Below are 24729 nucleotides of genomic sequence, written 5' to 3' on the forward strand. Positions count from 1 at the left end.
TTCCGCGGGCCGACTCTCTTTGTCGTGCCGGAGCCGATCGAACAATTTGATATCCGTTTCATCCGCGTTTCTCCGCTCGCGGCGCATTCCTTTCGCAACTGCAATTCGGCGCCGGCCGAGCGCGCCGCCCTCCTCCTTGTTTATCCGGCCGGGGAATCGGCGCGCGCGCGGTCATTAATGCGATCCATTGGGCACTCGCCTGGGCGGTCATCGGCAAATGGCGCGCGACGCTGCGGGCCCCCGGCGGGCCCCCGGCGGGCCTCCGGCGCTCTCCTGGGCGCCGCGGCCGAGCATTAGACGTGTTAATGCTATTAGCCGACTGCGGAGAGGAGCTCCGATGTCGAGCGAAAGAGTGGAGCGCGCAAGGAGGCCAGCCTCCCCAATTGAAAATCCGCGAGCAGGATTTACGGAGTGCCGAGAGTGGAGGGCCGCCCGCCTAAATAGCCGCGCGCACTCGCGAATGCACTAATTGCTCGCACCTGCGCCGCTGCTCTTCGCTCATTTAGCGAATAATGGCCCAATTAGAAAATAATGATACGGGCGCTGCCCCCGCTTGTGCCGCCGCCTCGCCTCTCGCCGGCCTTTCATTACGCCCCAGCCGAATTATCCGCGCGCCTCCGTTATTACTTATGCAGCTTACGAGCGAGAAGTCGTCAAGAGCGCAAACGGGCAGCCCGCGGCCCATTCTCCGGCTGCTTTGTCGGCGCGATCGGGAAAAAGGCGTCCCCCGTCGCGGCCGCGCGTCACTTTCCAAGGGAGCGAGCAAACATTGACACGGCGCGCTCGTTTGCGCGCGCATCGGCGGCCCTCGCTCGTAGGCTCGGCGCAGCGCCTTCCATTAGCCCCCGAACCGGCGCGAGATAACGGTCAATGTTTGCTCGGCCGAGCGGCCGAGCGGCCGGTCCGCTGCTCTCGCCGATCGACTCGCTGCGATCGGCCGTCCTTGCGGCCGATTCTCGCGCGTCCAGTCAAGGCTGGTCGCGGGGCTGTTTGCGCGGGGGAGCTCGAGTGCGAGGGGCGGGCGCGAGCAGCGCCGAAAGATACCGGTGTCGAGTGGGTTTGCACAAGGAAGGCGAGCTTGTGTTTGCGGAGAGCCGCCTTGGATCTTTTCGGCTTTGACGGATCCGGCGCGGGGCGGGGCCGCCGGCCATTGACAATCGACTGGCTTTGAAAATAGCGGATACCTCGGACAATGCCGGCTCTCCGCGGTAGCGCGCGTAAGCCGCTTAGCGCTCGCTCGCCGCGGCTCGACGTCGTCGTCGTCGCTGTCGTCGTCGCCGCCGCCGCCGCCGCCGCCGCCGCCGCCGCCGTATTGACGTATAATATTCGCGAGAGCGCGCATCGCCTCGCTCGCCTCCCTCGCCGGCGCTAAGCATATTCCGAGAGTTTATTTAAAGTATCATCCCACGTGTGGATCTGCTTTGGCGTAATCTCGCGAAACGATACAGCTGCGCGCACTAATGCCGCCAGACGCCGGTATTCAGAGCGGCTTTATTGTACTTTACGCGCTCGTTTGGCGCTCAAAAATAAACAGTCATCGTAGCTCCGCAAGCGGAATTTGTTGAAAGCGGCGCGGCGGGGGCTGCCGCGAGGCCGCAACTGCTGCCTGGCGCGCTCGCGCGGATTATTTCGCAGTCGGAAACTGTTATGTCTCGACGCGAGTAATCGCCCGCCAATTTCGCGGAAAATCCCGGCGTCCGTGCTCTCGGGCCGCTGGCTGCGCTCTCGGTCCAATTTGATTATCAAGCGGCCTGTTGATTTGCAGGCTCGATTGCGGCCGGGCCAGTTAATACTTGGCGCGGAGGACCGAGGGAAGGCGCCGCGCGTCCGCCCGCTCGTCCGCGATTGGCGCGAGCCGATCGACGGGTCGGTTCTCGCGCGGGCGCGGCTAATCGCGAACGAGAGCGCGCGCGCGTCGCGATTAATCGTGCGCCGGCCCTGCCGCCCGGACATCGCTGGGCGGCCGCATTATTAGCCGCAAAATAAATTTCATTGCAGCAGGCACAATATTTTGATATTAAATAAATGTAGCGAGTTCATATTGCTTTTGGATTCGCTGGGAATAATTAAAATAGCCTCTGCCGAGGCGGCGCGAGCGCTGCATCTGCAAAAGCAATATATGAAAATTATGAAATTTCAAATTAAATTCTTCGCCGCGCGCCTATCGTCCAGCAGCTGTACGCACAATCAATTTTTGTTGCTCGCGCCCACTTTCGACCGCGGACGAGCGTAATAATAATAATAATGATGATAATAACGATAAAAAAGTAAAAAAAATAAAAATAAAATAAAGGAGCGGGCGGGCGGCGCGAACGCGAGTCAATAAACCGGATTAAAATTGTTTAATGCAGGAGTTATTGGCCCCGGCGACGAAAAAACGCGAGCGGCGTCAAATGAAGCCCAGAATGCACGGGCGAGCAGTCGGCATCAAAGACAAAGTCCCGAGGCTTGCGGGGGAAAACGAAAATTTTTTCGTTGCCGGCCGCGCGCTCGCGCAATAATTAAAAGGCCGGGGCGAGAGTCCGAGCCATTACGCTCGACGGCCGCGGCCGAGCGTAAAACTGCTGCCGGCCGTTCGATTTCGCAAATATTCCGAATGCCGGCGAAAATATCGGGATGTTCGATTTCACAAAGTCCGCCTGTTTGACCAGCTGCATCCGACTAGTTGGCTTTCCGGCCTGACGACTGAAAAACAACACTGGAGCGCTAAAAAAAAGAGGAAAAAAAAGAAAAGTGCCTAACTCGATTTGTGCCCGCCCGAAAAAACTTACAGTCAATAAAGCGATATGAGCCGTAGCGAGAGCTTTATGTTGTCGCTCTCGCGCTCTGCCTCCGCAAACAGATTTATGCGTGTCTCTTGCTTTATTTTTTTTTTCCGTCCGCTTTATTTTCCGGGCCCCCTCCCGGAGGGCCGCGTCGATCCGGAGGATAAATCGCCCGGAGAAATCAATTAGCGAGCGCGCGAGAATCGACGACGCGGCCCATTAGCGCGATTGCATTTTATTTAGCAATTGCTTTAATTAGCAAAGGAGTAACGAGCCGAGGGCCTTAATGAGCTTGCCCCTCGCCGGCTGTTAGGCTGCAGACGAACGACTAGCGCGGAACTAACGGAATTAAGTAATGAATTAGCTGCGCGAGCCAACGACAGCTGGGAGGTGGCGAGCGGATAAGCCGGAAAAACAAGTGGATCTAAGGCAAGAGCGGTCCTCGATTAAACTAAGTGGAGTAAGAACATAAGTAAGTAAGCCCAGCGGCGACGGATTTTTCATCCGCTTCGCGCGCTCCCGCGCCGGCTTTCAAAAACCTAATGCGATTGTCCGCCAGACTGATGCCCGCCCGAGACATTCGTCGCGCGCTACCTTTGGCTTTCCGGACGGGCCGACACCTCTGATTAATGCTCGCCGAATCCTACCACCTGCTCTGGCAACTTGCTTCGCACTCGAAAATATCTTCCATTCGAGTCAGTCCATCTTATCGATGACTTTTGTCCGTCGATCGTAAAAAGCACGCTCTTCCGCTCCTCTGGCCTATACGTCTGCGTTTTCCAAGAGCTTAACGCGCAGTTTTGGAACCCACGTACCTGGACAAAATATTTTCTTCCTGGCTTCGGCTGGTTTTCTCCCTTCCAACGATCCACAATGAAAAAGCAGAATCCACCGCGGAAAAATCCTGGCTATTAGCGCCAAGTGCTGCATAAACGTATCACGGATCGTCAGCGTTGGAACGTTCGGTGCGCAGTGCCGAGTGCACGAGAGTCCGGAAAAGCACGTAACGAGGCTCGCAAAGCCGTCCGAACATCCTTGACGGAAAACGTCAAGTTTCATAGTCGAGACGACACCATTACCGAGGGAATCGTTCGAGTGCACAGATGTCGTGCGTAAGGTGCGCCTCGCGTTGCAGAGGTCTAATCGAATTGGTTTATCGCATTTTCCAGCCGCCGCGCAGTCTTTCCTCGGGGGAGACGACGGCGAAACACGAGCCGCTGCGGCCGTGGCGTCGGACGGGAGGTAAGGGAAAAAAAATGCACGCGAGCGCGAGCGCCGAGGTAAGAAGCCGTAGATCTGGCGGATCTGCATGTCGGATGAGCTGCAAATTGGGCGCTACAACGAAATGAGATAATTGGCATGCGTGCGGCGCCGGACAATTGGCAGTAATTAATTGAAGCGAGGGCCACGGGACGAAATGAAGTCGCCGGCGAGTTGGGGCGTTTACAGGCGCGCGCGCGCGCGCGCGCGCGGTAAGGTAGCCGAGCGGACGTCCCCGGTGCGCGGATCGCGCGTTACGCTTTCCCTTTCTTTCCCGGCTGGCGCAGCCCTCGGACCCTCGGCAATAAAACGAATTTGCATGCGACGCCGCGCCATCCATCCCTCTGTGGCGCGGCCGGGCGCTCGTCGGCGGCGCAAAAATCGTCGAGCGAGCGCCCGTAGCGGCGCTCGGCTTAATTGGCGAGGAAGCGTCGATGCAGCCGGCCGATCCTCGGATCGATAGGTCCGCGGAGACGGCAGGGCGCGCGGCCCGCGAGCGCCGAACGACGGCTGGAGGAAAGAGCGCGGGAGCGCGAGGGCGGCGCGAGCGCGAGTGATGCGCGGCTAATGGACGGGAAAATATGACGGAGCCGCGGCGGCTGTGTGCGTTGCAATTAGCTGCAATCAATCAGGCCGGGGCTGGCCGCTCGCTCTCGCTCTCGCTCTCTCGTTCCGCTACCGTTTGGCATTGTGCGCGCGAGCGCTGTTTGCTGCGCGTAATCGGGCGTTTATTTCGAGCCCATATTAATTAGCGCCCCTGCCGGGCGCGTCCGCGGGGAACCGTTATCGTTAATTGCGACTGTCTAGTAGCGTTTCGTGATCGCGCGCGCGGGGACCTGTCAGTCAGCCGATCTTTCAGATTCGGAGCGAAAGCCCCAAGTCCCGCAACGACCAGTTACATTGATTATTCGGTTTTGCGCTAATTGGACCGGCCGACACCCAGTCGCCGCGCTTCTGGCTCCCCGGGCCGCGCGTCAAATCATTTCGAGCGCTGCCCGGACATTCGCCTTTTTAGCAATTAGCAGCACTCCGCCCTCCTGCACGCCGCACTTTTCCCCCTTTCCGCGGCTTCTACTGATTTCCAGTCCAGCAATTGACGCTTCCGCTCGGCTCGGATGCCTGGACGCCGTCCGTTCCCAGTTGCGAGCGCGCGATTTGCATAATGACTGCAGAACGGCCGAAGGACAGGCGGCCGCGCGGGGCGAAAGACGCGAAAAATGCGCCGTCGAGTCGAGCGCTCCGCCCACTCGTTTCGCCGCGGCCGCCGGCGAAGATGCGAGCGCGATAGGCAGCACCAGCCTCGATAGCATCTTCGACGAGCCGACGCGGCGACAGCCAGCTGGCGAACGCCCGGGGCGCTTCGAGAGCTGATGTCGAGAGCCGATCGGCTCTCGACATCGCACAGCGCGCCTCGGCGACTGGGATTGCGAAGCGTTCGCGCGGCACGCGGTCGATCGAAAGCAGCGCCAGGTCGGCACCTGCCGACATCTGGCGGTCAGCGCGGAAAGAGCGCGGCTGCTCGGTCCGCGTCGCCGAGCTCGAGACGGTCGCCGCCGAGCGTATCGGAAAAACGCGGAAGCGCTCGTCGGCAAAGGAAGAGCGTTCGTGCGCGTTGCGGGCAAGGCGGCGCAGCTCGGAGCCGAGGGGTTCGGGCTCATCGGCAGAGAGCCAGTCGTCGATGTTTGGCCGGAGCAAACAGTGGCATCGGCGACCGGTGAAGCCGAGCGAAGAATTGATAAATTTGTTATTCCGTCAGTCCGACTGGATCCGCGCCGTTTGATCTGCGGTCTCGGGTCTCCGGCGCGGCTCGCACAGCTCCAATATCCTATGCCCTTTCGGCGCCGGCCGCAGCGCCGATGCCCGGACGGATTGGACGGAGCCGCGTCGAGTCGAATCGACTTGGAGTCGCGTCCTCGCGCTCGACTTGGCGCATCTCCGCTCGTCCTGTCTTTCGGATCGGTCCTGCGCTGCCCAACGGCAATTACTCGTCGCTGTGCCGTCGGCTTTTAATGTCGCGACTAATCGTCGGCCGCAGCCGTTGGCCTTGTCGCGAACCTCGCCACTCGACCGCGCCGAGACTGAATGGTCAATAATTGCTCTATTCAAGTTGCCTGGGTGACTCTGGGGCGAGACAAGCCGGCCGACTATTGTGCAACGTAGTCGCAGGCTAATTGGCTGATTACGGAGATGCAAATAAAAGATATCGCGTGCGTCCTCGCTTGTGTAGGATCGTCGCGAATTACTCTCACGACAATCGAATTAAAACTGATTAAGCCGAGCCGCGGATGTTTGCTTACGAATACAGCCGAACGGGCGGGCGCTTACGTAAGGCTTGCGCGCGGACCATTGTTTGCCGGTCGCGGCGTTCATTCGGCTGATTGATCGATTAAAAATGGAAAAAGACCCGAGTGGAGCAGACACGGGCGTGATAAGGCCAAGTCGGTGTATTGCATCTCGAAGCTTTATAAAACATGCCTTGCATTGTGTAAATAAAATAGTGACAACAGTTACGTATAAAGATCTCTCGCGGATAAAATACAAAATCTCGCTACGAAGGATTAGTCTGCCGATTCGGTGGCTCCAGTGGCTCTCAGCCTCGACAGAGCCCGCGCAGTAACCAGCTCTACGGATCGGACCCACTGATCCTCCGGCGTACAGTTACGAACGGTTACATCTAGCTTAAGTACAAGCTCAAGCGCCTCTACGGAAACTGGCCCCCTCGTCGACTCTCAGTACCTAGTGCGCTCGGTCGATAGCTCCTGTGTTACCTGCGAATCCCAACGACAATGATTAGCGCGCGAGCGTCGGCGCGGCATCGTCGAGCCAAATGCAAACTCACGCTCGAATGCTGAATACTGTTTTTCGACGGTCTGCGATTGCTCAGCGCCATGCTGCTACTCGGCAGCTCGGACGAGACGTCGCGACGCCACATGCACACTTCGCTGTAGATGGTCGGCTCCGGAAGCCACCTTTCGAGGTCATTCGATGGAATCAGTGCAACGTCCCTCCGACGGCATTTTGGCAGAGCTTTACCTGTGAATCACGGGCGAGAGCAGATCCTTGTTGATCGTCGCGGGATTGGTTGGGCCGGTGATCCAGGTGACGGCGCCGCCGACAACGACGACGACGATGCTGCCGAGGCCGGTGAACCAGTGATACGAGAGGCGGTAGAGCGGAAAGACGTCCTCCTCGCTGGGCGCGTCAAAGTGCTCGGGTCAGTGCTCGTTGTCGTTGGCAGAAGGGGAGGGGGAGGCACGGCAAGTACTCACTCGGGATGCTGAAACTGCTTGAGAAAGCTCTCGGAGATGTTAGCGGGGCAGTGGTCGAGAGGCACGGGCAGCTTCTTCGGCACGATGAGGCCGGCGCCGATGGCAGCGTTGGCTCCGAAGCAGGCCCAGCCGGCCACGACGAAGCCCATGACGGCGCCCACGAAGGCGCCCTGCTCGCACCGGCAACAGACAAAAGGCGCGTGCTTCAGTGTGCTTCGGTCGGCCACCGTCCGAATCAAGCCTGCCACGGCGATTCACCTTCGAGTTGGCCCAAGGGAACAACATCCCCAGCGTGAACACCCCGAAGGAGACCCCGGCGGCAATGGCTGCGAGGCTGTTGGTCACCTGGAGCAAAGTCATCGGGATGAACGTCGGTCAGCGGGCGCGCGCACGCTCGCGACTTACCGACAGGACGCCTCCCAGCTTTTCGACGACGAAGACCAGGCCGAGGGCGACCAGACCCAGCACGACGACCACGCTCTTCACGAAGATGCTCGCCCACTTCTCGTTGGGCTTGAGCTTGAAGCAGCCCTTGACGAAGTCCTCGAGCAGCACCACCGAGGTCGAGTTGAGGCCGACGGACAGCGAGCTGCGCGCCGACGGGGGCGATTAGCGAGCGCGGGGGAAGCACGCGGTGGCGTACCTGAGCGCCGCGCCGAAGATGCCCGAGATGAACAGACCCGGCACGCCGTGCAAATGGCCGGCTATCTCCATGACGAAGGCGGGCAGCATCTGGTCGTCGGCCTGGATGCGGCCGCTGGCCCTGGGGTCGCAGCTGGGCGGCGCCCACCAGGCCAGCAGCACCAGGCCGCACCAGCAGCACAGCGAGATGAAGAGGATGGTGCCGACGGTGAAGAGGCCCACCGCCCTGCAAGCGAGCACAGGCGCGACGGTTAGTGGCCGGCCGCGGGCTTGGCCGCACTCACCGTGGCCGGCCGGGACGATGGACCCACGTTTTGCAGGCGCGCATGCTGGACAACGACTGGTAGCGCTGGACCATGGTCTGGTTCACGGCGATGTAGGCGGTGCAGTAGAGCCAGGAGCCGATCAGCACCGTCCACACCGTGTGGCGCGTGTAGGGCGAGGCGTCGAAGCTGATGGCACAGAGGCGCGTTAAGAAGGAGCGCGGCGCGCGCGCGCGCGCGACCGACTAGCCTGGCGGCCGCTTACTTGAGGAACTGGATGCGCTGGAGCTCGCGGGCCTTCTCCCAGATGGCCGAAGGGCCGCCCGCGTGGTAGGTGCCCAGGCCCGTGACCGTCAGCATGGCGCCCACCATCACGCCCACCTGCAGCGCGTCCGTCCACACGACCGCGCGCAGGCCACCCTGGTGAACCAGGCATCGCTCGCTCAGCACCCGCGCCCCGCTCGCGCCTTGCTCGCGCCCGAATACTCACCAGTACCGTGTAGAACACGCAGGTCAGGCACACCACGCAGCCGATCGCGTGGATGCTGATGCCGCTCACTGAAACATCGCGCAGGCCGTTCGTTTAGGCAACTGGCGCCCAGCTGGTGCCGGATTTTTATTCACCTTGGCTCAGCGCTAAGGCCGGCACGTACACCACGATGGACTGGTACATCACCTGAAAGCCTCGCGTCAGCTTGCGTTAAACCTCGTGCGCGCGCCTCGCGCCGCCTCGGCGTTCGCTTTGTCGCCAAGCGAATCTCCAATGCGTTCACTCGCTATGCTAAGAGTCTATGCAAAGCAGCTGCGTCGATTCGGCGCGAGGCGCCAAGCGAAGCCAGAGCATAACATAACGCGTGTATTGTGCATATTACCACGTCGACCACGAAGATCAGGGATATCAAGATCCTCACACCCCGGTTGAATCGCATCTCGAGATACTGCGGGCAGAAAAGAACGCGCGTGACTCGTGACTCGTGGGTGTCAGCGCGTAGGCAAAGGCGAAAGCCATGCACCTACCTCGTAGGCGGAATTAAGCTTGAGCGTGGTAAAGACGGGCAGGTAAACATTGGCCACCACAATGCCGGAGAACATGATGGAAATCACGGTAATCCAGTACTGAGTGCCGAAGTTGTATATCTCCGAGGGCGTTCCGAGGATCGTCACACCCGATATGAAGCTGCAACACGTTGGCCGTTTTCAACGAGGGTCGCGGGGGCGAGCTCGCGCGCGCGCTATATTCACCTGGCGACCAGAGAGGCGGCGACCGGCCAGAGCTTGAGGTTCTTGCCGCCCAGCAAATACTCTTCCATGTTTGCATTGCGCGCCTTGCGGTAGTGCCAGAGTCCGGCGCCCGCCGAGATCGTCAGCATCAGCACGAACACCGTCCAGTCCGCCCAGTGGAAATACGTCTCCATCTTCGGCTCCCCGGCCCCGCCGCGCTAAACAAACACCCGAGCTCGCAGGTCTTTCGCTCTTCTCGCGCGTCGCGTCGCTCCACGACCAACGAGCGTTCGAGCGCGGCGAAGCTTTCGCTTTGTCATCGTCGCTCGAGACTCGATCAAACGAACAATCGTTTGGCATTTTTTTTTTTCAGGCAGCCGAATCAGTATCGGCGTATACTCACAACTGTCGACGAGCACGTTCAGCAACGATCGGCACGCTCGCAACAAGCGCCCAGCGAGCCGACAGTCCCGCACCAATGGAAACGGCGAATCGGATCGGAATGACGAGCAAACGGATAGAGGTCGGCAGTGAAAGCAGCCGAGGGAAAAGCAAGGAGCAAGGACAGAATAAAACTCTCCGGAGTTTATAGGAGCGGGCCAGTCGAGTCGTCGAGCGATGCGCGCAGCAGTCAACGCAGCGCTGTCTCTCGACCGCATTCACTCGGCGGCTGGCTTGGCACGTGGCTGCCGACGTATATGCTATGCCGCGTTCGACACTCACTTGTGCATGTTCGCCTTGACGGCGACGGCGGTGCGTGCTCAGCGCTCGACAAATCGCGGCGGACTGGCTGGCTGCCGGCTGCTAATCAGTGAACTGCGATACGATATGTAATGGGTATTGCTTGGGCTCTCGAGGCGAGAGACGACTGCTCCGCTCGCCTGTAGTCGCTTATAATTCTCTCAAGGCGGGAGAACGCCGAACGCGGACGCGAACGTACTGCGATCGACCGTCGCCGGGCGGTGGTGGGGCGCTCGGCCGCCGAGCCTTTTTCGAATTCACGCTGTCTCGGCTGGCACTGACGTTCTAGCGATTTTCTATGATAATCGAACGCCGCTCCGACTGTCTTTCGGCGTGACTAAGCGCTTCTCTTACTTCTTTCGCTTTGACCGCACGTTGTTTGTGCTTTTTCGCGGGCAGCGTTCGCCATTGCGCTCGCTCAGACGCGAACTGCCACGATAAAGCCAATTGACTCGACTTTACGATGTTTTACGTAAAACGCTAAGCCCGCTAATGTAGACGATAAAACTGTTTACCAGCCTCACGCCGCGCTCCAGCACTCCGATAAAGTCGTCCGTTTTCCTTCTGCCCAAATTACGTTCTTTCTTCATTTCGGATGAGGAACAGCGCCGCATGTAATAACTGCATAATCTCTTTCTTTATCTACATCTTTTTCTTTTTCTTACTTTTCCAAATCTTTATTTTTCATTTCACCCTTGTGGCTATTTTCCAATTACAGTGACCAACGAGTAATTCACCAATTCTCAAAGCTCCGTCGTATAATTACCATCGTTTTTATGTACACATACAGATGAAGATGGCCTATACATGCCTCTACGAGGCGTTACTCACGACGTATATCGCATACAATGCCGTACGTCGGAGCTTCAACACATCTTCCGCGACGAGTGAATTACTTCATTATCATACATGTGTTGGCTATAAATAAATTGCAATATAAATACAAAAAGCTTCTCAAACAAACTAGATTCATTTACGGTGATTGTAGTCTATCAAAATACAATCGATTGACACATACACTTTTAATTTGTGATTTTTTTTATGGATATTTACTGGAGAAATATTGCATGCCTGTCGCGCAGTTGCTTATCGAATGAAAAAAAAGACTTTTGTGTAAGATATTGCTCGATACATCGGGGCAACTCGCAGAACATTACATCAACTTACTTTATAATAAACTAACAATAACTACGAATAATCGATTAACGCTAATAACTCAGTCGTGTGATCAAATTTTTCTACTCGACACGCGCATAACATAGCGCGATTCGTAGTATTATTGTCTGATAAAATTAAAATTTTATTGTGAAATGATTTTTCTGATCGCATCTATGTAGAAAAACTTGGTCTAGCTTGAAATATCAAATCGTAAAATGGGATTAAGTCACTGTTTAGTTCGAAAAATGAATATTTCAATTGATTGAATGAAACGTGGAATGTGAGATTTCGAATTAAAACCGACGCATTATTTGTACAAGTGTATCAGACATACATTTCTTCTCATATCAAGTTCAAACGCTCGGCATTTTTCCATTTTTGAACAAATATTTCGGCACATTTGATCACTAATCGTACCGGTGTTGCAACACCATTCAGTAATTACCTATACAAGATAACGATTAATAAACGTATCTGCATTTACACAGGATTATCATACAAAAATTTCATATTAAATGCGATAAGGTGATCACAGCTTTCGATATTTTCCCTCGCCGAACAACCATCGACACGCCCTGTCCACTAGGAATGTGAGAACAAAGTTGGCTACGAGCACTTGGACTAGAATTCTTCGAAACTGCAACATGTCAAATTCAATGAATACTCTACGCATTGACGCTATATGGGCTTAATTACAGGCTTAATTACGGAGTTACTTACGTCACTAGGGAAATCTACAATCTCAAATTGTTGAGCAATATCGGGTACGATTCCAAGAGCTAAGGCAAAGATAGCCGCGGTACTACTTGCCAGACTGTATAGTAGCAGTTTGTTCTCCCACAGACTTTCCATAAATGGTTGGCCCTGTAGACCGATTATTTTTATTTGTACTTCCTGAATTAAACATTTTAAAACAAATACTTTGCACACTAACCCTGTAGTTTACTGCAAACGTTGATACTTGCAGTGCCATAGACATTATGTACACTGTGCTGTTGATCAAATTCATTTGAAAATTTTCTTCTTCTTTGTCGGAGTCACTCGGAACATTCGTAGTATTAACTTTTGGCGCCAAAATTGCAGATAGCCTCTCGTCTCTAGAAAAAAAACGAATTGATTATTAAAAAAAATAACTAATCGGCTTGTTGCAAATTAATTAACTTTGGTACACAAGTGTGATTACTTTGGTGATCGAATAACTGCTTCTCTAACGATGTAAATGAGACAACAGAAATGAATAGCAAATTGCAGTAAAACTGTGAGCACTGTATACACGTTAAATATATTGGGCAGTGGTCGCTGTTTTGATAGTGTTTTTAGTGGCTTTGAGCGCGAAATAAATAAGAAGCAAATTGCAAGCAAAATGCCTTGGAGCGTTGCCTGCGCATCACTAAACTTTATTCCATCTAGATAGAGAACTGACTGACTGTATGCCAAAATCAGTGCATTTAGTGCCAAAATTTTGAACATCTGTAGAGTGGTGACCAGAGTACAACGACCTTGCTTGATAACATGACAAACTGCAAAAAGAACGACAATTAATGTTATCACTCATTACATTATCCGATTATTCGACTCATTCACAAGAAATATCTACTTACTGCACTGAATCGATGAGAACTTGCTTGTGAAAGGTGCAGCAATGGAGGCGTCTCCAAGCTTCACAACGACGGATCGCTCTTGTTCTTCCAAATCTTTCATAAGCTTCTCGATTTTACTCTTGGCACTATTCATTTGCTGTTGCCGTGAATTTACTCGCGGTCCATTAACAGTTGGTGGCATTGATTCGGTCGGACTTGACTTTGGGGTCACTGGTGTGGTGGTGTTAGATTTGGTTCCGTTGCGCTTTGGTGGGCTCGACAGTATGGCAACGCCAACGGAAGCATGTTTCAGTGCTCCCACGTCGTTCGTTCCGTCGCCACACATCAATGTCACATATCCAATTTCTTGCAAAGTGGTAATAATGTACTCTTTTTGTTTTGGCGCACACCGTGCAAACACGCCTACGTGTGGAAGTATTTTGTACAAATAATCTCTTTCGTAATCTTTTAAATAACTAAGGCCCTGAAATCAACATTCATAGTCAACCAATTGAATAATGAAAAGTTATAATCAATCGCAACGGTTATCACCTCTCCGGTGATACATAAGGCATACTGTTCCCATATTTGGTTTCTCTTCGTATCCTTATCGATGTCGAAACGCATTATCCCATCTATACTCGCCCAGTGCCAAGAGTCTTTGACATTTATTAATATCAACGTTACTGGTTTTTTTGTAAAGTGTAATTCACGTGCAACATGGCACGCAGTCAATGGATTGTCGCCAGTAATCATCACGACCTGAAAATATTAGTATAATACTACTGACACTGTATGCAAGGTGGGTCGATTCTACAAACAAATGAAAAATTAGTTACCGAATGAGATGCATTGATTATTTCTTTTATTACGCTCTTTGAATCGGATTTGAGTGGACAGCTGATAATTACGAAGCCGACAAAAGTCAACTCACTCTCTAATTCGTCCCGAGTATAATTTCGTAAATCTTGAAGCGTAGTCGAGCTTGGCAGTTTGCGGTAGCCCAACGCAAGAACTCTTGCTCCTCGACGAGATAGCGCCAAATAAATTTCCTCATAAGTATTTGGTACCGAAGAGAACTGCAAAAATAAAACAAATGATCGTTTAAAAATAATTAAACGATAACTCTATCGCAGTGTGTACTTTTTAAATATATCAACTTTACCATGCTTTTTAACGTTTCCGGAGCACCTTTTACAGTGACAATGTATGTGATATCTACTGATCCGCTGGTTGCATATCCAGCAACGACGCACATTCTCTTCAGTGCTGACGAGAAGTGATGTCTTTGGATAATTTTTAGCCCGGGCGACTTTCCTTTCACCGGAATAACTGCTTCTCCTTTATGCGAACGAAGCATAATGTTACGACATAGAAACTATGATATTGTCAAAGTCGAAAATATTTAATTACCTTTCGTCAGATTCCAACTGATGGCCTTTAATGTAGCTTTCTCCAATGGATCTCCAACAATGGTATTATCTAATTGAACTAAAGAGTGACAAGTTGCCAATACTTGAACACTTTCCAATGGTGCTTCAGGTAACTGAATAACTTCTGGATTGCCACTAAAAATTATTTAAATACTAGTATCTTGAAATATAAAGTTTTTTGAATAAGAAAATCTTAAATATACTTACTCGATACCGGCTACACCCTCAACCACTAAGTTATCACTAGTTAGAGTGCCAGTCTTATCAAAGCAACAAATTTCAATCTTTCCTGCAAAAGGAATTCTAAATGGCTCTGTGCAAAAAACACCTAAAACAATAATATTTGTTGCTACAACTGAAAATTTTATAAAGCACGCAATGATACTATTGCAGTCAGTTACCTAATTTAGATAATGCTAAAAGTGAAGTATTCACTGCTAACGATAATTCAATTGGTAGCTCTGGTGGGACAACAGATGTCAAAATTAGTGTACACTCAAGGAATAACTTATATTTGTTCCTTGTCGCATCCTCGCTTCCTATAAAAAATTAATTTTACCACTAGTAAAGAATAAACTTTGTGTACAGAGATACTCTATTAAAAATTAACCTTTAACCCAAACATATGCTGCAGCCGCAATTGCAAAGATCAGCAAAAAGAGAATGAAACCAAAAGTTTCCAAATTATTTGCAGTGACTCTTTTAACACCAAAGAGGATTGTCCTTAAAAGTTTTCCTTGACAAGTGGAAAACCCAGTTCGTAATACATAAGCAACACAACCATTGTCTGTTGCTAAAACATTAAATTATTGATTTAAAAATAATGTTCATGTAAATACACACCTATACAAACCTCTTAATCCATACGAATTTTTTATTGGAGGCGAATGCTGAACTACTTTTGTGCCCCCATATAAAACATGTAGTTTGTTGTCACCTTCAATATCTACAATTGTGTTTTCATCGATATCTTCAATAGGTTCCTTCATTTGAGGTACAGATTCACCTGTAATAAATCAAGTTTAATTAATAATGAAAGCAGCAGAACTCAGTGTACTTCATTGGTTAACTGCTACTTACCAGTCAACATGCTTTCATCCACTATACATGGTCCTCGAAGTAAAAGCATATCACAAGGTACAAGATTGTCATTTTGAGATCTTGTTATCGAAACAATATCACCAGGAATTAGTTGATCAGTAAACAGCAATCTCCACCTCCTACTTCTATAAACCTGTTTATAATATTAATTCATTAATAATAAGTCACTAAATTATATCCAATATAAACCGATATTCCTCAAGTCAATGCTCTCGGTCCTTTATTATATTTAATTTACATCTGTGATCTCCCAATCATGGAAAATATAAATATCGCCACTTATGCAGACAATATAGCAATATTAATTTCACATACTAATGCAACACAAGCTTCTATAAATATGCAGAAGTATCTGAAAATGGCCCACTTTTGGTTCGAAAAATGGAGGAAAACGAGTAACAAAGTAAAATCAACACAGGTAACTTATACCTTAAAGAAAGGAAATTGCCCGCCAGTTCACATAAACAATCAACCAATACCGCAAGGAGATAAAGTCAAATATCTAGGGATGTACTTAGATCGCAGGTTGACGTGGTGAGACCATATTTGGACCAAGCGAAAACAACTCAACCTACAGTTACGAAAATGGTACTGGTAGTTAGACAAAAAATCAAAACCTTCAATTAATAATAAATTATTAATATACAAATGCATAATTAAACCGATATGGACTTATGAAATCTAATTGTGACGCATGGCAACAAAATCAAACAGATATTGTTGAAAAATTCCAAAAAAAAGCCCTATGACCTATCGTGAATGCGCCATGGTTCATTATGAATGAAGTAATTAGAAAAGACATCAAGATGACAGCAGTAAAAGAAAAAATAGAAATTGCAACAAAATCAAACAGATATGCAGAAAGAACACAAACAGAACATCTAAACATATAAATTATTTGGCGAAAATTTTGCTCCATGCAACACGTAGCTGTTCATGATTCAAAAAATAAAGAACACCATTTATACAAACCTAATACTTGTATTGTTATTTTTTTACATGTAAACATAATGTAAATATGTAACTATAATGGTATGGATCACTGAAAAAGTACCTGCGTGTATGATTTTCCCTAATTTAATTTAATATATATTATCCCTAATTTAATTTAATATACATTATCCCTAATGTATATTATAAAATTTACTTATTGGCGTTTTTGTAGACAGATTGTAAATAAAGATGGTGAAAAAAAAAATAATAACTTGAAATGGATTATTGTCATAAAGAAAAATAATTTATTGGATTTAATTTACTGACCATTATCATGTAAGGTTTGTTGCCCATTTTTCTAATCTCAGCCATGTTCCTTAGCTGCTGCTGCACTAATGTACACTCAAACATGACAAGCATGAAAAGTGTAAAAAGACTGTAGTACCAGTACTTATCAAAGCACCATAAAGCCATACAAAATACTTGGAAAACAAAGAAAGGTGCAATTGCCCTTTCTTTAAAAAGTTCCCAAAATTCTGGCACAACCATATCGAGGCTGCAATGATATATTTATTATCATAATAATAGACATAACATGCTGAACATAAAAATAAATTGAAACTTACTTGTTACCACCATAAGTCTCTTCGGCTTCTTGGACTTCTTTCTCATCGGCATAGCCTTTCCAATTCATATAATGTTTCACCGAATGATTGATAGGGAATGCAAGGCCTCTGAATTCTTTCTTGTCAGGATTCCAGATATACTTGGTCTTTTGAAATATAAACCATGGCTCCTGGGACTTGGACTTGTGCAGTTTGACGAGCTCTGTACTGCCATTATTTGGTGTAGGCACAACTTTAGCAATATTTGCTCTATACGGATCATTACTCTAAAAGAAATGAGATCGATCATTAAATGCTGAGATAATATTTAAGACAAGTGCATTTAGAGGTCCCTTCTAAAAGTATCCCACGTGACCCGAATCGCCACGCACGACACGGTTACCGTGAGAATCGGAGCATATTGAAGGCGTTAGTTGATTATTAATATAAGTCAGGTACAGCAATTAAAGAGACCGTGTAACTCACCGAGCTGCAATTGAGAAAGGTGTGCACGTGCACCGACCATTGACAGCACAAGCAGACAAAGATCTGCAACACAGCGATGACGGCGATGCCAACCAAGCCGGGTTCGTAGTAGTCTGCCAGGCCGTACACGAAAATCCAACAATAGATCCATAGCACTTCCGTGAGAACGAATGGTAGCACGTAGCCATTGAACAGCATTTTTCGAGGATTATGCAAGCTGACGCTCTGCACCAGTTCGTCGGCTCGTGACAATACGACCGACATGGTTATGGCAGTGTCGATAGCAACAGCAGCGGCAGCAACAGTCCGGATCGATCCGGATGCAGCTGTACTTGCGATGGGCGATCGCAGCAGACTTTGCCTCCACGGTACTGTCACCTACGATTTAATCACTAAAATTCTGTACTGGTGTACTTTACTTTGCCACTGTACTTTGTGGCAGAAAATATCGTTGCTCGCCGGGAAATTTACTTGACACTTGTGTCTGCGCGCTTACGGCCCTTTACCGTCCGCGCGAATTTATGTTTCTATTCTGGTACTTTTGCTCGGTAGCCAGATCTGCTCCCAAAATGATTGTTTTTCTTGGTGCCAGCACTTCGTGTCAGTTAGCCGCGGCTGCTTTCGTCTGCATTCTTCGTCACAGTGAACTGTGAACAAGACTCCATGCTCGAGTGTGCATCAAAGCTTTGTAAACAGCGGCGCCTGGCGACATCTGCGAATGGTACAGCTGTATCGTACGCCATGTCGGTCATGATAGATATCTGTTGTTTTGACGCTCAACAAATGTCTGCCGAATTTCGAAACTCCGAATCTCGATAAAAGCGAAAAAAAAAATATAATTCGTCGAATCTTCAGTCCGATACCGACAAAAATATTATTTTCAGTCGACCGAGTAATAGTTCGAAAAAGTAAATAATTGACAACTATTTTAGCAAAAATGAAATGAACTAATAAATAATCGTCATGTTTATACTGTAAGTTGATGGTATGCTTATCGTCAAATATGTAACTGAAATACCGCATTAATTAAAGGTTTCTTTTGGAAAAGTCAATCGGTGCTTATACTAATAATTTGGATTTCCGACTATCATTCCATTTTCTTAATAAATATGAATACTACCAAAGGTGAGAGAGTTAGATTAAGTTCATTTTGCTGTGAAGCAAGCTTCACTGAGAAACTCTTGCTTATAAGTCAACGTGAATAGTAGAGGTGCGCGTTGTGCAAAAACAAGTAACACGGTTTCTCTCTCTCTCTCTCTCTCTCTCTCTCTCTCTCTCTCTCTCTCTCTCTCTATTTGAAGTCTAGTGGATCACGGTGTTCAATTGCTTTCGTTTGAGAAGCAGCATTGAGCGTTTCCGTTTTACGTAACGCAATATATAATCGAAGAGGAGCGACTGCAATGAAATTCATGAGCTCGATTCCATTCAAGTCGCATTCCATTATCTTCGTCTTCATCTTCTTGCCCCAGCCATCATAACCGAGTTTCTAGCTGCAAGCCTAAAGAATACATATTCAACGGCGCGTCTATGCCAAAGCAGAAATGCGCTGGTTTCTCGCCCACGTATGCTGACATGTGCACCGCTGTGGGCTAGCGACGGTTATCGTACGTGACAGCTCGCCGAGACGTAGAAACGTCGCTCGGCGGATCCTTGATGGTCCAGCGGCAACCACGTCTAGAGCCGTGGCGGGGCAGGACGCGCGAGCGAGGCGCGACGACAAAAGGACACGTCGGGAGCCGTGGCCGTCCGCGTGGCTAGCAGGTGTCTCGCGGACGCAGCGCTGCACCACCTCAGCGTTCGCGGCGACCGAGGGGAAGCGAAGCTTGCAAAACTGCAGGTCGAGTGGCGGCGGCGACAGCGGCGGTGCCGATCGGCGCGCTCGAATTCCGAGTGCGTGCGCGCAGTGAAAGTGCGCGCGGGGCCGCGTGGACGAGCACGGGTGGACCCCACCTCGGCGGCGGCGGCGGCGGCGGCGGCGGCGGCGGCAGCAGCTCGCCAGACAGTGGTTGCGAGCGCGCCGCTGCGGAGCCGCGGTCATGTGCGCACGGCCTGCCGATCGCGACGACGAGCTGGCCAGTAGTGCTTGCAGCCGCCTCGAGTGCGTCCGCCGGTCAGCCGCGATGATCGCGCCGCGCACAGCGGCGACGACAGCTTGAGTGATCCGCGCGCCGCAGCCAGCGCCATGAGGTCGTTTCGCCCGCGAGTGCCGCCAGGTGAAACTCGCTAATGCAATCGTCTTTCGAAAAGCCAAACTTCACGCCTCGTCCACGACAAGCTGCGCACTCGGCCGCTCGGTTGCGGCAATCCCTCGACGATGCGGCCCCCGACGCGGCTCGCGCTCGCCTCGGCCTGTCTGCTGCTGGCGCTGCTGGTGAGTAACCTCGCCGCCGATTCTCGCTGCTCGCGCGAATCCGGGTCAGTCCGGCTCCTCGCGCACCGCTGCGCTGGCTGGTGCGCCGGGCGCTGCTCGAATTTGGAATCGGCGCACGCGCGTGAAAGTGGCCGACGCGGCAGCGGACAAGCCCACGTGGAACGCGCCGCACGGAAAGAAAGAAGACGAGGAACGCGGCGCCGGAGTGAAAGAGCTCGCCGCCCATAAATTAGGCTCGTCTAGTCGGGCCGCGGTCGGCTTACAAAAGCACAGCAGCAAGCTTATGATCGGCTCGCTCCGTCCACTCTCTCTTTTTGCTCTTCCGTCCTCGGCGACGAGTCCGCGTGCGACGACGGCTCGCGCGTGCCCTCGCCGGCTGCGCGCCTCCGAGCCAGTCAGCCCGAGATTTCTCTTTCGATGTAACTCTTGTCTAATCGACGTCCTACTCGCGCCTACAACTTTTGACTTTGGCTCGTTCCATCATTAATATCATTAATGCCAGATCTTATTTCTGTAGTCATCGGCCAGCGGATACGTGAATCATAAGCCTTGCCCGAAGTATGGTTGTCCGCTCGCAGCGCCCATTCACGAGCAGTTTGTGCCAGCACCACCTGGTTACACTCCAAAATGTGCCAAACCTGGACTGACCTTTTGCGAATCCTTGGATCGATATCCGCAGTAAGATGCCTATTTATTATTCAATATTTCACTGTATATCATTTGGCCAATCAACCAATTGAATATCCGCCGACCAAAGTTTCCTATCATATTTCCTGCTGTGATGTTCGTACGGCAATTGGAAACAGTCGTGGAATGGTCGATTGTTATCGAGTTCGAGTAAGAAATTAATTATTTATAATCTATATATATATGATAATCTGCATACAGTAGTATATTTTTGTCGTCAGTCAAAGGCCACAGCGTTTTCCAGAACAACGAAAAAGCTCACTTACACGCTAGGTAGAATAACGCCAACATTGCATCTGAAAGGTTTCGAATGAGCATACGTAAACGAAACGTATTCCGGCTGGTTAAATCTTATTTTCTTTGCATTAACATAAATCTTATCAAAATATCACTATAGGAAACAATATAAGGATAGCTACTTTGAATTTGACACGTGCCAATAATTTTGTTCAAATAATACAGAGCTCGCTTAGAGAATGCGTCGTTTCCATTCAAACTGGTTACGTGTCATTTACTTATTATTGAATAGAGATCTCTTTCGTACATGAACATCATTTTGAGACCTCTACACGGGCTTAGCGTACGCTTGGAAATACAATGATAACAAATTGCATACAAGCCTATATTTTATTCCAGCGCTGCATCACTGTCAATGTACAACTATTGCTTGTGTGCCAAAATGTAGCCGCGCGTAACTGCAATATCAAGTCGGTTGTCTCTAAAATATTCATCTTCTATTGGATAACCGCTGATGTCACATTACGGATGCACATTCCTCGGGTGTGAAAAGTGTTAATTTGACGGAAAAAAAGGCGATTATATAAATAGGAGCGAGACACATTCGGTGATTACTATTCCGTGACCATGGCCTTGCCACAGTTATGTTTTATCTACTTTGAAGATATTCATCAGGCTTTCCGTCGATAATCCTCGGAATATTTTATATTCGCATATTAAATAATTAATTTTTCACGCCATTCGATAAACGCACCCGTGATGAATAATACGTTTCTAGTTTTCTAAAATACGTCATTCGAACAGTGTACTGCCAAAAAAATGCTTTGATTAAGAAGGATTGAGGATGCATCGCACACGTACATTTCTGAAATGTCTAAGTCGAAAAAAATCTTTGAATACGAGACATGTATTTTTCTTGTCAAGAAAAACTAACGAATGTATATTAATGGTTTTTCTAGTAAATGCCTTTCTCAATTTAAAATTTCTCAAATTCCAGCATGAACTGAAGATTCTTAAATTCTAATATTCGATTAAACAAAAATTATTCTTTAAAATTATTAATTTTTGCTTGTTTATTTTGCAAATTGAGGACATTGACAATTGAGAATGTAACACAACGTATGAAATTTAATTGCAGTGAGATATTTCAAGTCAAGTGCAGCGTTAGTTCTATAGATAAATTTTATCAAGATTTACACGAACGAAGGGTAAAAAATCCATGGTAATCAATGCGCAGTATAGTACGGTAAAAAGAGGAAATAATCTTGTTACGCGGCTTCAAGTGCAGCAAAGCTCAAACTATATTTACTTTTAGCTGTGCGTTTATCAGTGGTGAGCTGGACAATGAAGTCGAAGGCACTACAACAATAAACTATTAGGTATTATTTTGAATCGCAATCTCAATGTTGATTATGCGAGAGAATAAAAAAGCACGATCAATCACTGGAGTGGTCGGTTGAAGAAGAATCGGCGCTTCTACTTCACGTAAGAGAAAGAAAAATAAGTCCCGAGGCGTCGTTGACTATTGAATTAAACATCAAACAGCTCTGCTGCTCGTCGTCTCTGGCCACGGTGAAAGTCTTAGTCGATGATTTCGGGACTCGCGGTAATGCTGCTATCTCTTAATTTTATAGCACCGACATCTCGTACAGCGATGATTCGTCCGTTACTCGACGCGCTATGATTTCTACAGTGGCTACGTAAGACTGCACGAATTCTCGAACTGCGTTCGGCCGCGCGTTCGGTTTCTAATTTTCGAGCTCGGGCGTTCAAACGCTTTTGTAATGGGCGGCAGAGTGATTTCTACTTTGCCCGAGCGACGGAACGCCGGAACGTCGGAGATCTGCTGGAAGAAAAAGAGCTGAAATTCCACGGCTCGTGCTAAAAAGTCATTAGTAAGGTGGTGCGAAAACTATCATTAAAAATGTTTCACCACGAATGGCCGTTTTTTCCAAGGATTTGCAGCTGAAAACCGCCTTATGCGTCCCAGTCAAAGAGAAAGTAGTTGGCCGGCCATTTCAAATTCACGCAAGTTGATAATCAGGTCGTAAATAACATATCACCGTTATTACAATAACGCGCGACAATATCTATAAAATTGCGTAAATGACATAAAGTTGTCCGTGGGTCCGATCGGCGTTAGAGTTGCTGCTTACGCAAGGCGTCTCGGAAAAATTCAGTAGCCTTTTGGCGGCACTCTGTTTGTTGATCCCGGACAGTTGGACACGGATCGGCGAACGAGCGAGAGCGCTCGTCATTCGCACGCCAACCACGTCAGCCTCTAAAAGTCGCGGCCGAGTGCTATTGTCCGCGCGTATTGTCCGCGACGTGTGCCACTTGGACGCAGGAATTGGACTTTTAGAAAGGGCTGCGGATGATTAATGTTGCTCGTAAGCGGGTCATTGGCTCTCACTAATTCCACATTAGCAAATCAAATTAGCGTCGAACAAACAGAGCTGGCCGCCAATTAATATCAGCCCAAATTTATACCGTGAAACTTGAGTTTTCTTTTTCACGGGCCTCGCAGATCCGGCAAAACGAGAACTCGTTTATCAAAACAACTGCTTCTAGGCAACTTATCCAGTACCTGATCGAGAAGCAGTCCGTGGATTTGGAAAACTTTCTCCGAGACGAATCCAGCGAGAATTTCGACGCATTCAGGTATCGAGCTCGGCCGCCGAGGATGCATCGCGCGCTCCCGACTAACACTGCCGCTGTTGCAGACGCGTGCCGAGCTACGAGGGCGCCGAGGAGCAGGCGGGCGAGGCGTACGAGGCGGGCTACGACTACCCCAGGCCGGAGGTGCCGCCGGCGGAGCTGTACCCGCAGTCGTCGCCGGCTCTGCACCTCGGCGTGCCGCCGAACGCCACCAACAACAGGTGAGACCTCGCCGCGGCGAGCGTGCACGCATCGACGGCCGCGACTGCTTGCAGGTACCTGCCGGTGCCGGCGCACCCGGGCCGCCCTCTGCTGGCGCAGAGCCGCTCGGCGAGCGGCCGGCAGAGCCACGGCCACCACCACCACCATCGGAGCCCCGAGCCGTTCGAGAGGCTAGCGCCCTGGGCCAGGTAACGGGGCGAGCGAGCCTCCCAGCCGCAGCGCTGCCAACTGTCGCCGACTGGCAACTGTTTCAGCCGGGGCTCCCGGGGCGCCGCGGCCGGCTACACGCGGTACCGGAACCCGCTGCTGGAGTTCGCGGCGCGACAGCCGCGCGCTCGGTCGAAGCGCCAGTCGGAGGCGAACGCCGTGTCGATCTGCCCGACGCGCTCGCAGTTCGTCTCGCCGAGGGCCGCGCTCAACAACCAGGGCAACTGGATGTACGTGGTGAACCTCGAGGAGCAGTCGCAGCACCACTCGCAGCACCACTCGCAGCTGGTCAAGAGCGAGCTCTGCGTGTAAGTGCGAGGCTCGCGGCCCGCGCGGGTACGCGCCGCCACTAACGTACGGCCGATGTCCGTTTGCGCGCAGGAGCGACACGTGCGACGGCCTGTGCTCGCTGCCGCTGGGCTACACGAGCAGATGTCAGCAGCAGTACGTGCAGAAGCGGTTGGTGGCCCTGGGCGGCGGCGGCGACCGCCTCTACACCGACGTCTTCTGGTTCCCGCACGGCTGCATGTGCCAGGTCTCGCTGGAGTACTGACGAGGCCGCGTGTCACTTGCAGCTCACTTATCGACTCTAGTAGCTAAGCATTGCAACGAGGTGTTTGTGTACCGACCGCTGTAATTTATTTCATATTGGCTGCCCCTATTCTGTTGTTTTCAATAAATCGTAAAACAAGCCGATGACTACCTTCCGTGCGCGCTCCGGATCGCTTTACCATGCCGCGAAGCCAACGACTCGGTGTCACATCGACAGATGTCAGTAGTGGATAGCGAGTGCGGAGTCGGCCGTATCCGCAGATGTCGGAGGCAGGCGCCCGCCGATCGCCGGGGAAGCGGAGGAGCTTGCGGAAGCTCGGCGCTCGCGGGATCGGCGT

At 50.5% G+C, this 24729-nt stretch overlaps 3 protein-coding genes across 4 annotated transcripts; 1 reads left to right on the top strand and 2 right to left on the bottom strand.

Annotated features, from left to right (window-relative positions):
• Positions 1–6464: 6464 nt before the first annotated feature.
• Positions 6465–10351, bottom strand: LOC131670994 (sodium-coupled monocarboxylate transporter 2-like). The gene is made up of 15 exons (XM_058947084.1): positions 9824–10351; positions 9442–9638; positions 9217–9376; positions 9072–9137; positions 8824–8875; positions 8690–8757; positions 8465–8619; positions 8248–8388; positions 7938–8162; positions 7700–7883; positions 7553–7639; positions 7295–7464; positions 7059–7217; positions 6865–6994; positions 6465–6793 (listed from the first exon to the last, which is right to left on the bottom strand). Exons 2-15 carry the CDS (start codon positions 9612–9614, stop codon positions 6755–6757), a joined length of 1809 nt encoding a protein of 602 aa, XP_058803067.1. The 5' UTR covers positions 9615–9638; positions 9824–10351; the 3' UTR covers positions 6465–6754.
• A 432-nt stretch (positions 10352–10783) lies between these two features.
• LOC131671076 (endoplasmic reticulum transmembrane helix translocase) lies at positions 10784–17721 on the bottom strand. Its single transcript, XM_058947218.1, has 17 exons — positions 17458–17721; positions 16993–17258; positions 16694–16922; positions 15413–15566; positions 15186–15338; positions 14943–15125; positions 14734–14871; positions 14540–14660; positions 14313–14467; positions 14065–14240; positions 13739–13978; positions 13452–13661; positions 12921–13383; positions 12503–12839; positions 12254–12416; positions 12040–12183; positions 10784–11956 (listed from the first exon to the last, which is right to left on the bottom strand). Exons 1-17 carry the CDS (start codon positions 17719–17721, stop codon positions 11849–11851), a joined length of 3504 nt encoding a protein of 1167 aa, XP_058803201.1. The 3' UTR covers positions 10784–11848.
• Positions 17722–17733: 12 nt separating this feature from the next.
• Positions 17734–24525, top strand: LOC131671077 (protein spaetzle 5). 2 transcript variants are annotated; one of them, XM_058947221.1, is made up of 7 exons: positions 17734–17825; positions 20346–20506; positions 23324–23413; positions 23476–23631; positions 23686–23820; positions 23887–24147; positions 24221–24525. In XM_058947221.1, the coding sequence occupies exons 1-7, from the start codon at positions 17778–17780 to the stop codon at positions 24390–24392; spliced, it is 1023 nt and encodes a 340-aa protein (XP_058803204.1). In that variant the 5' UTR covers positions 17734–17777; the 3' UTR covers positions 24393–24525. The 2 variants fall into 2 exon arrangements, with proteins under 2 accessions (XP_058803204.1, XP_058803203.1); XM_058947220.1 differs by lacking the exon at positions 17734–17825 and adding an exon at positions 19473–19828.
• Positions 24526–24729: the final 204 nt, after the last annotated feature.

Source organism: Phymastichus coffea, unplaced genomic scaffold (genome assembly GCF_024137745.1).
Source record: "Phymastichus coffea isolate CEN01 unplaced genomic scaffold, Cenicafe_Pcof_1.1 PCOF00118, whole genome shotgun sequence".
NCBI lineage: Eukaryota > Metazoa > Arthropoda > Insecta > Hymenoptera > Eulophidae > Phymastichus > Phymastichus coffea.

Coding starts and splice junctions, on each gene's coding strand:
- LOC131671077 (XM_058947220.1), top strand. CDS start 19,772: ATGCGGCCCCCGACGCGGCTCGCGCTCGCCTCGGCCTGTCTGCTGCTG. Junction 23,414..23,475: donor GAGAATTTCGACGCATTCAG/GTATCGAGCTCG, acceptor CCGCTGTTGCAG/ACGCGTGCCGAGCTACGAGG. Junction 23,632..23,685: donor CCGAACGCCACCAACAACAG/GTGAGACCTCGC, acceptor GACTGCTTGCAG/GTACCTGCCGGTGCCGGCGC.
- LOC131670994 (XM_058947084.1), bottom strand. CDS start 9,614: ATGGAGACGTATTTCCACTGGGCGGACTGGACGGTGTTCGTGCTGATG. Junction 6,995..7,058: donor CTCTCGCCCGTGATTCACAG/GTAAAGCTCTGC, acceptor TGACCTCGAAAG/GTGGCTTCCGGAGCCGACCA. Junction 6,794..6,864: donor ACAGTATTCAGCATTCGAGC/GTGAGTTTGCAT, acceptor TGGGATTCGCAG/GTAACACAGGAGCTATCGAC.
- LOC131671076 (XM_058947218.1), bottom strand. CDS start 17,721: ATGTCGGTCGTATTGTCACGAGCCGACGAACTGGTGCAGAGCGTCAGC. Junction 15,567..16,693: donor ACAAACCTTACATGATAATG/GTCAGTAAATTA, acceptor TATTATAAACAG/GTTTATAGAAGTAGGAGGTG. Junction 13,979..14,064: donor CGGAAACGTTAAAAAGCATG/GTAAAGTTGATA, acceptor TTATTTTTGCAG/TTCTCTTCGGTACCAAATAC.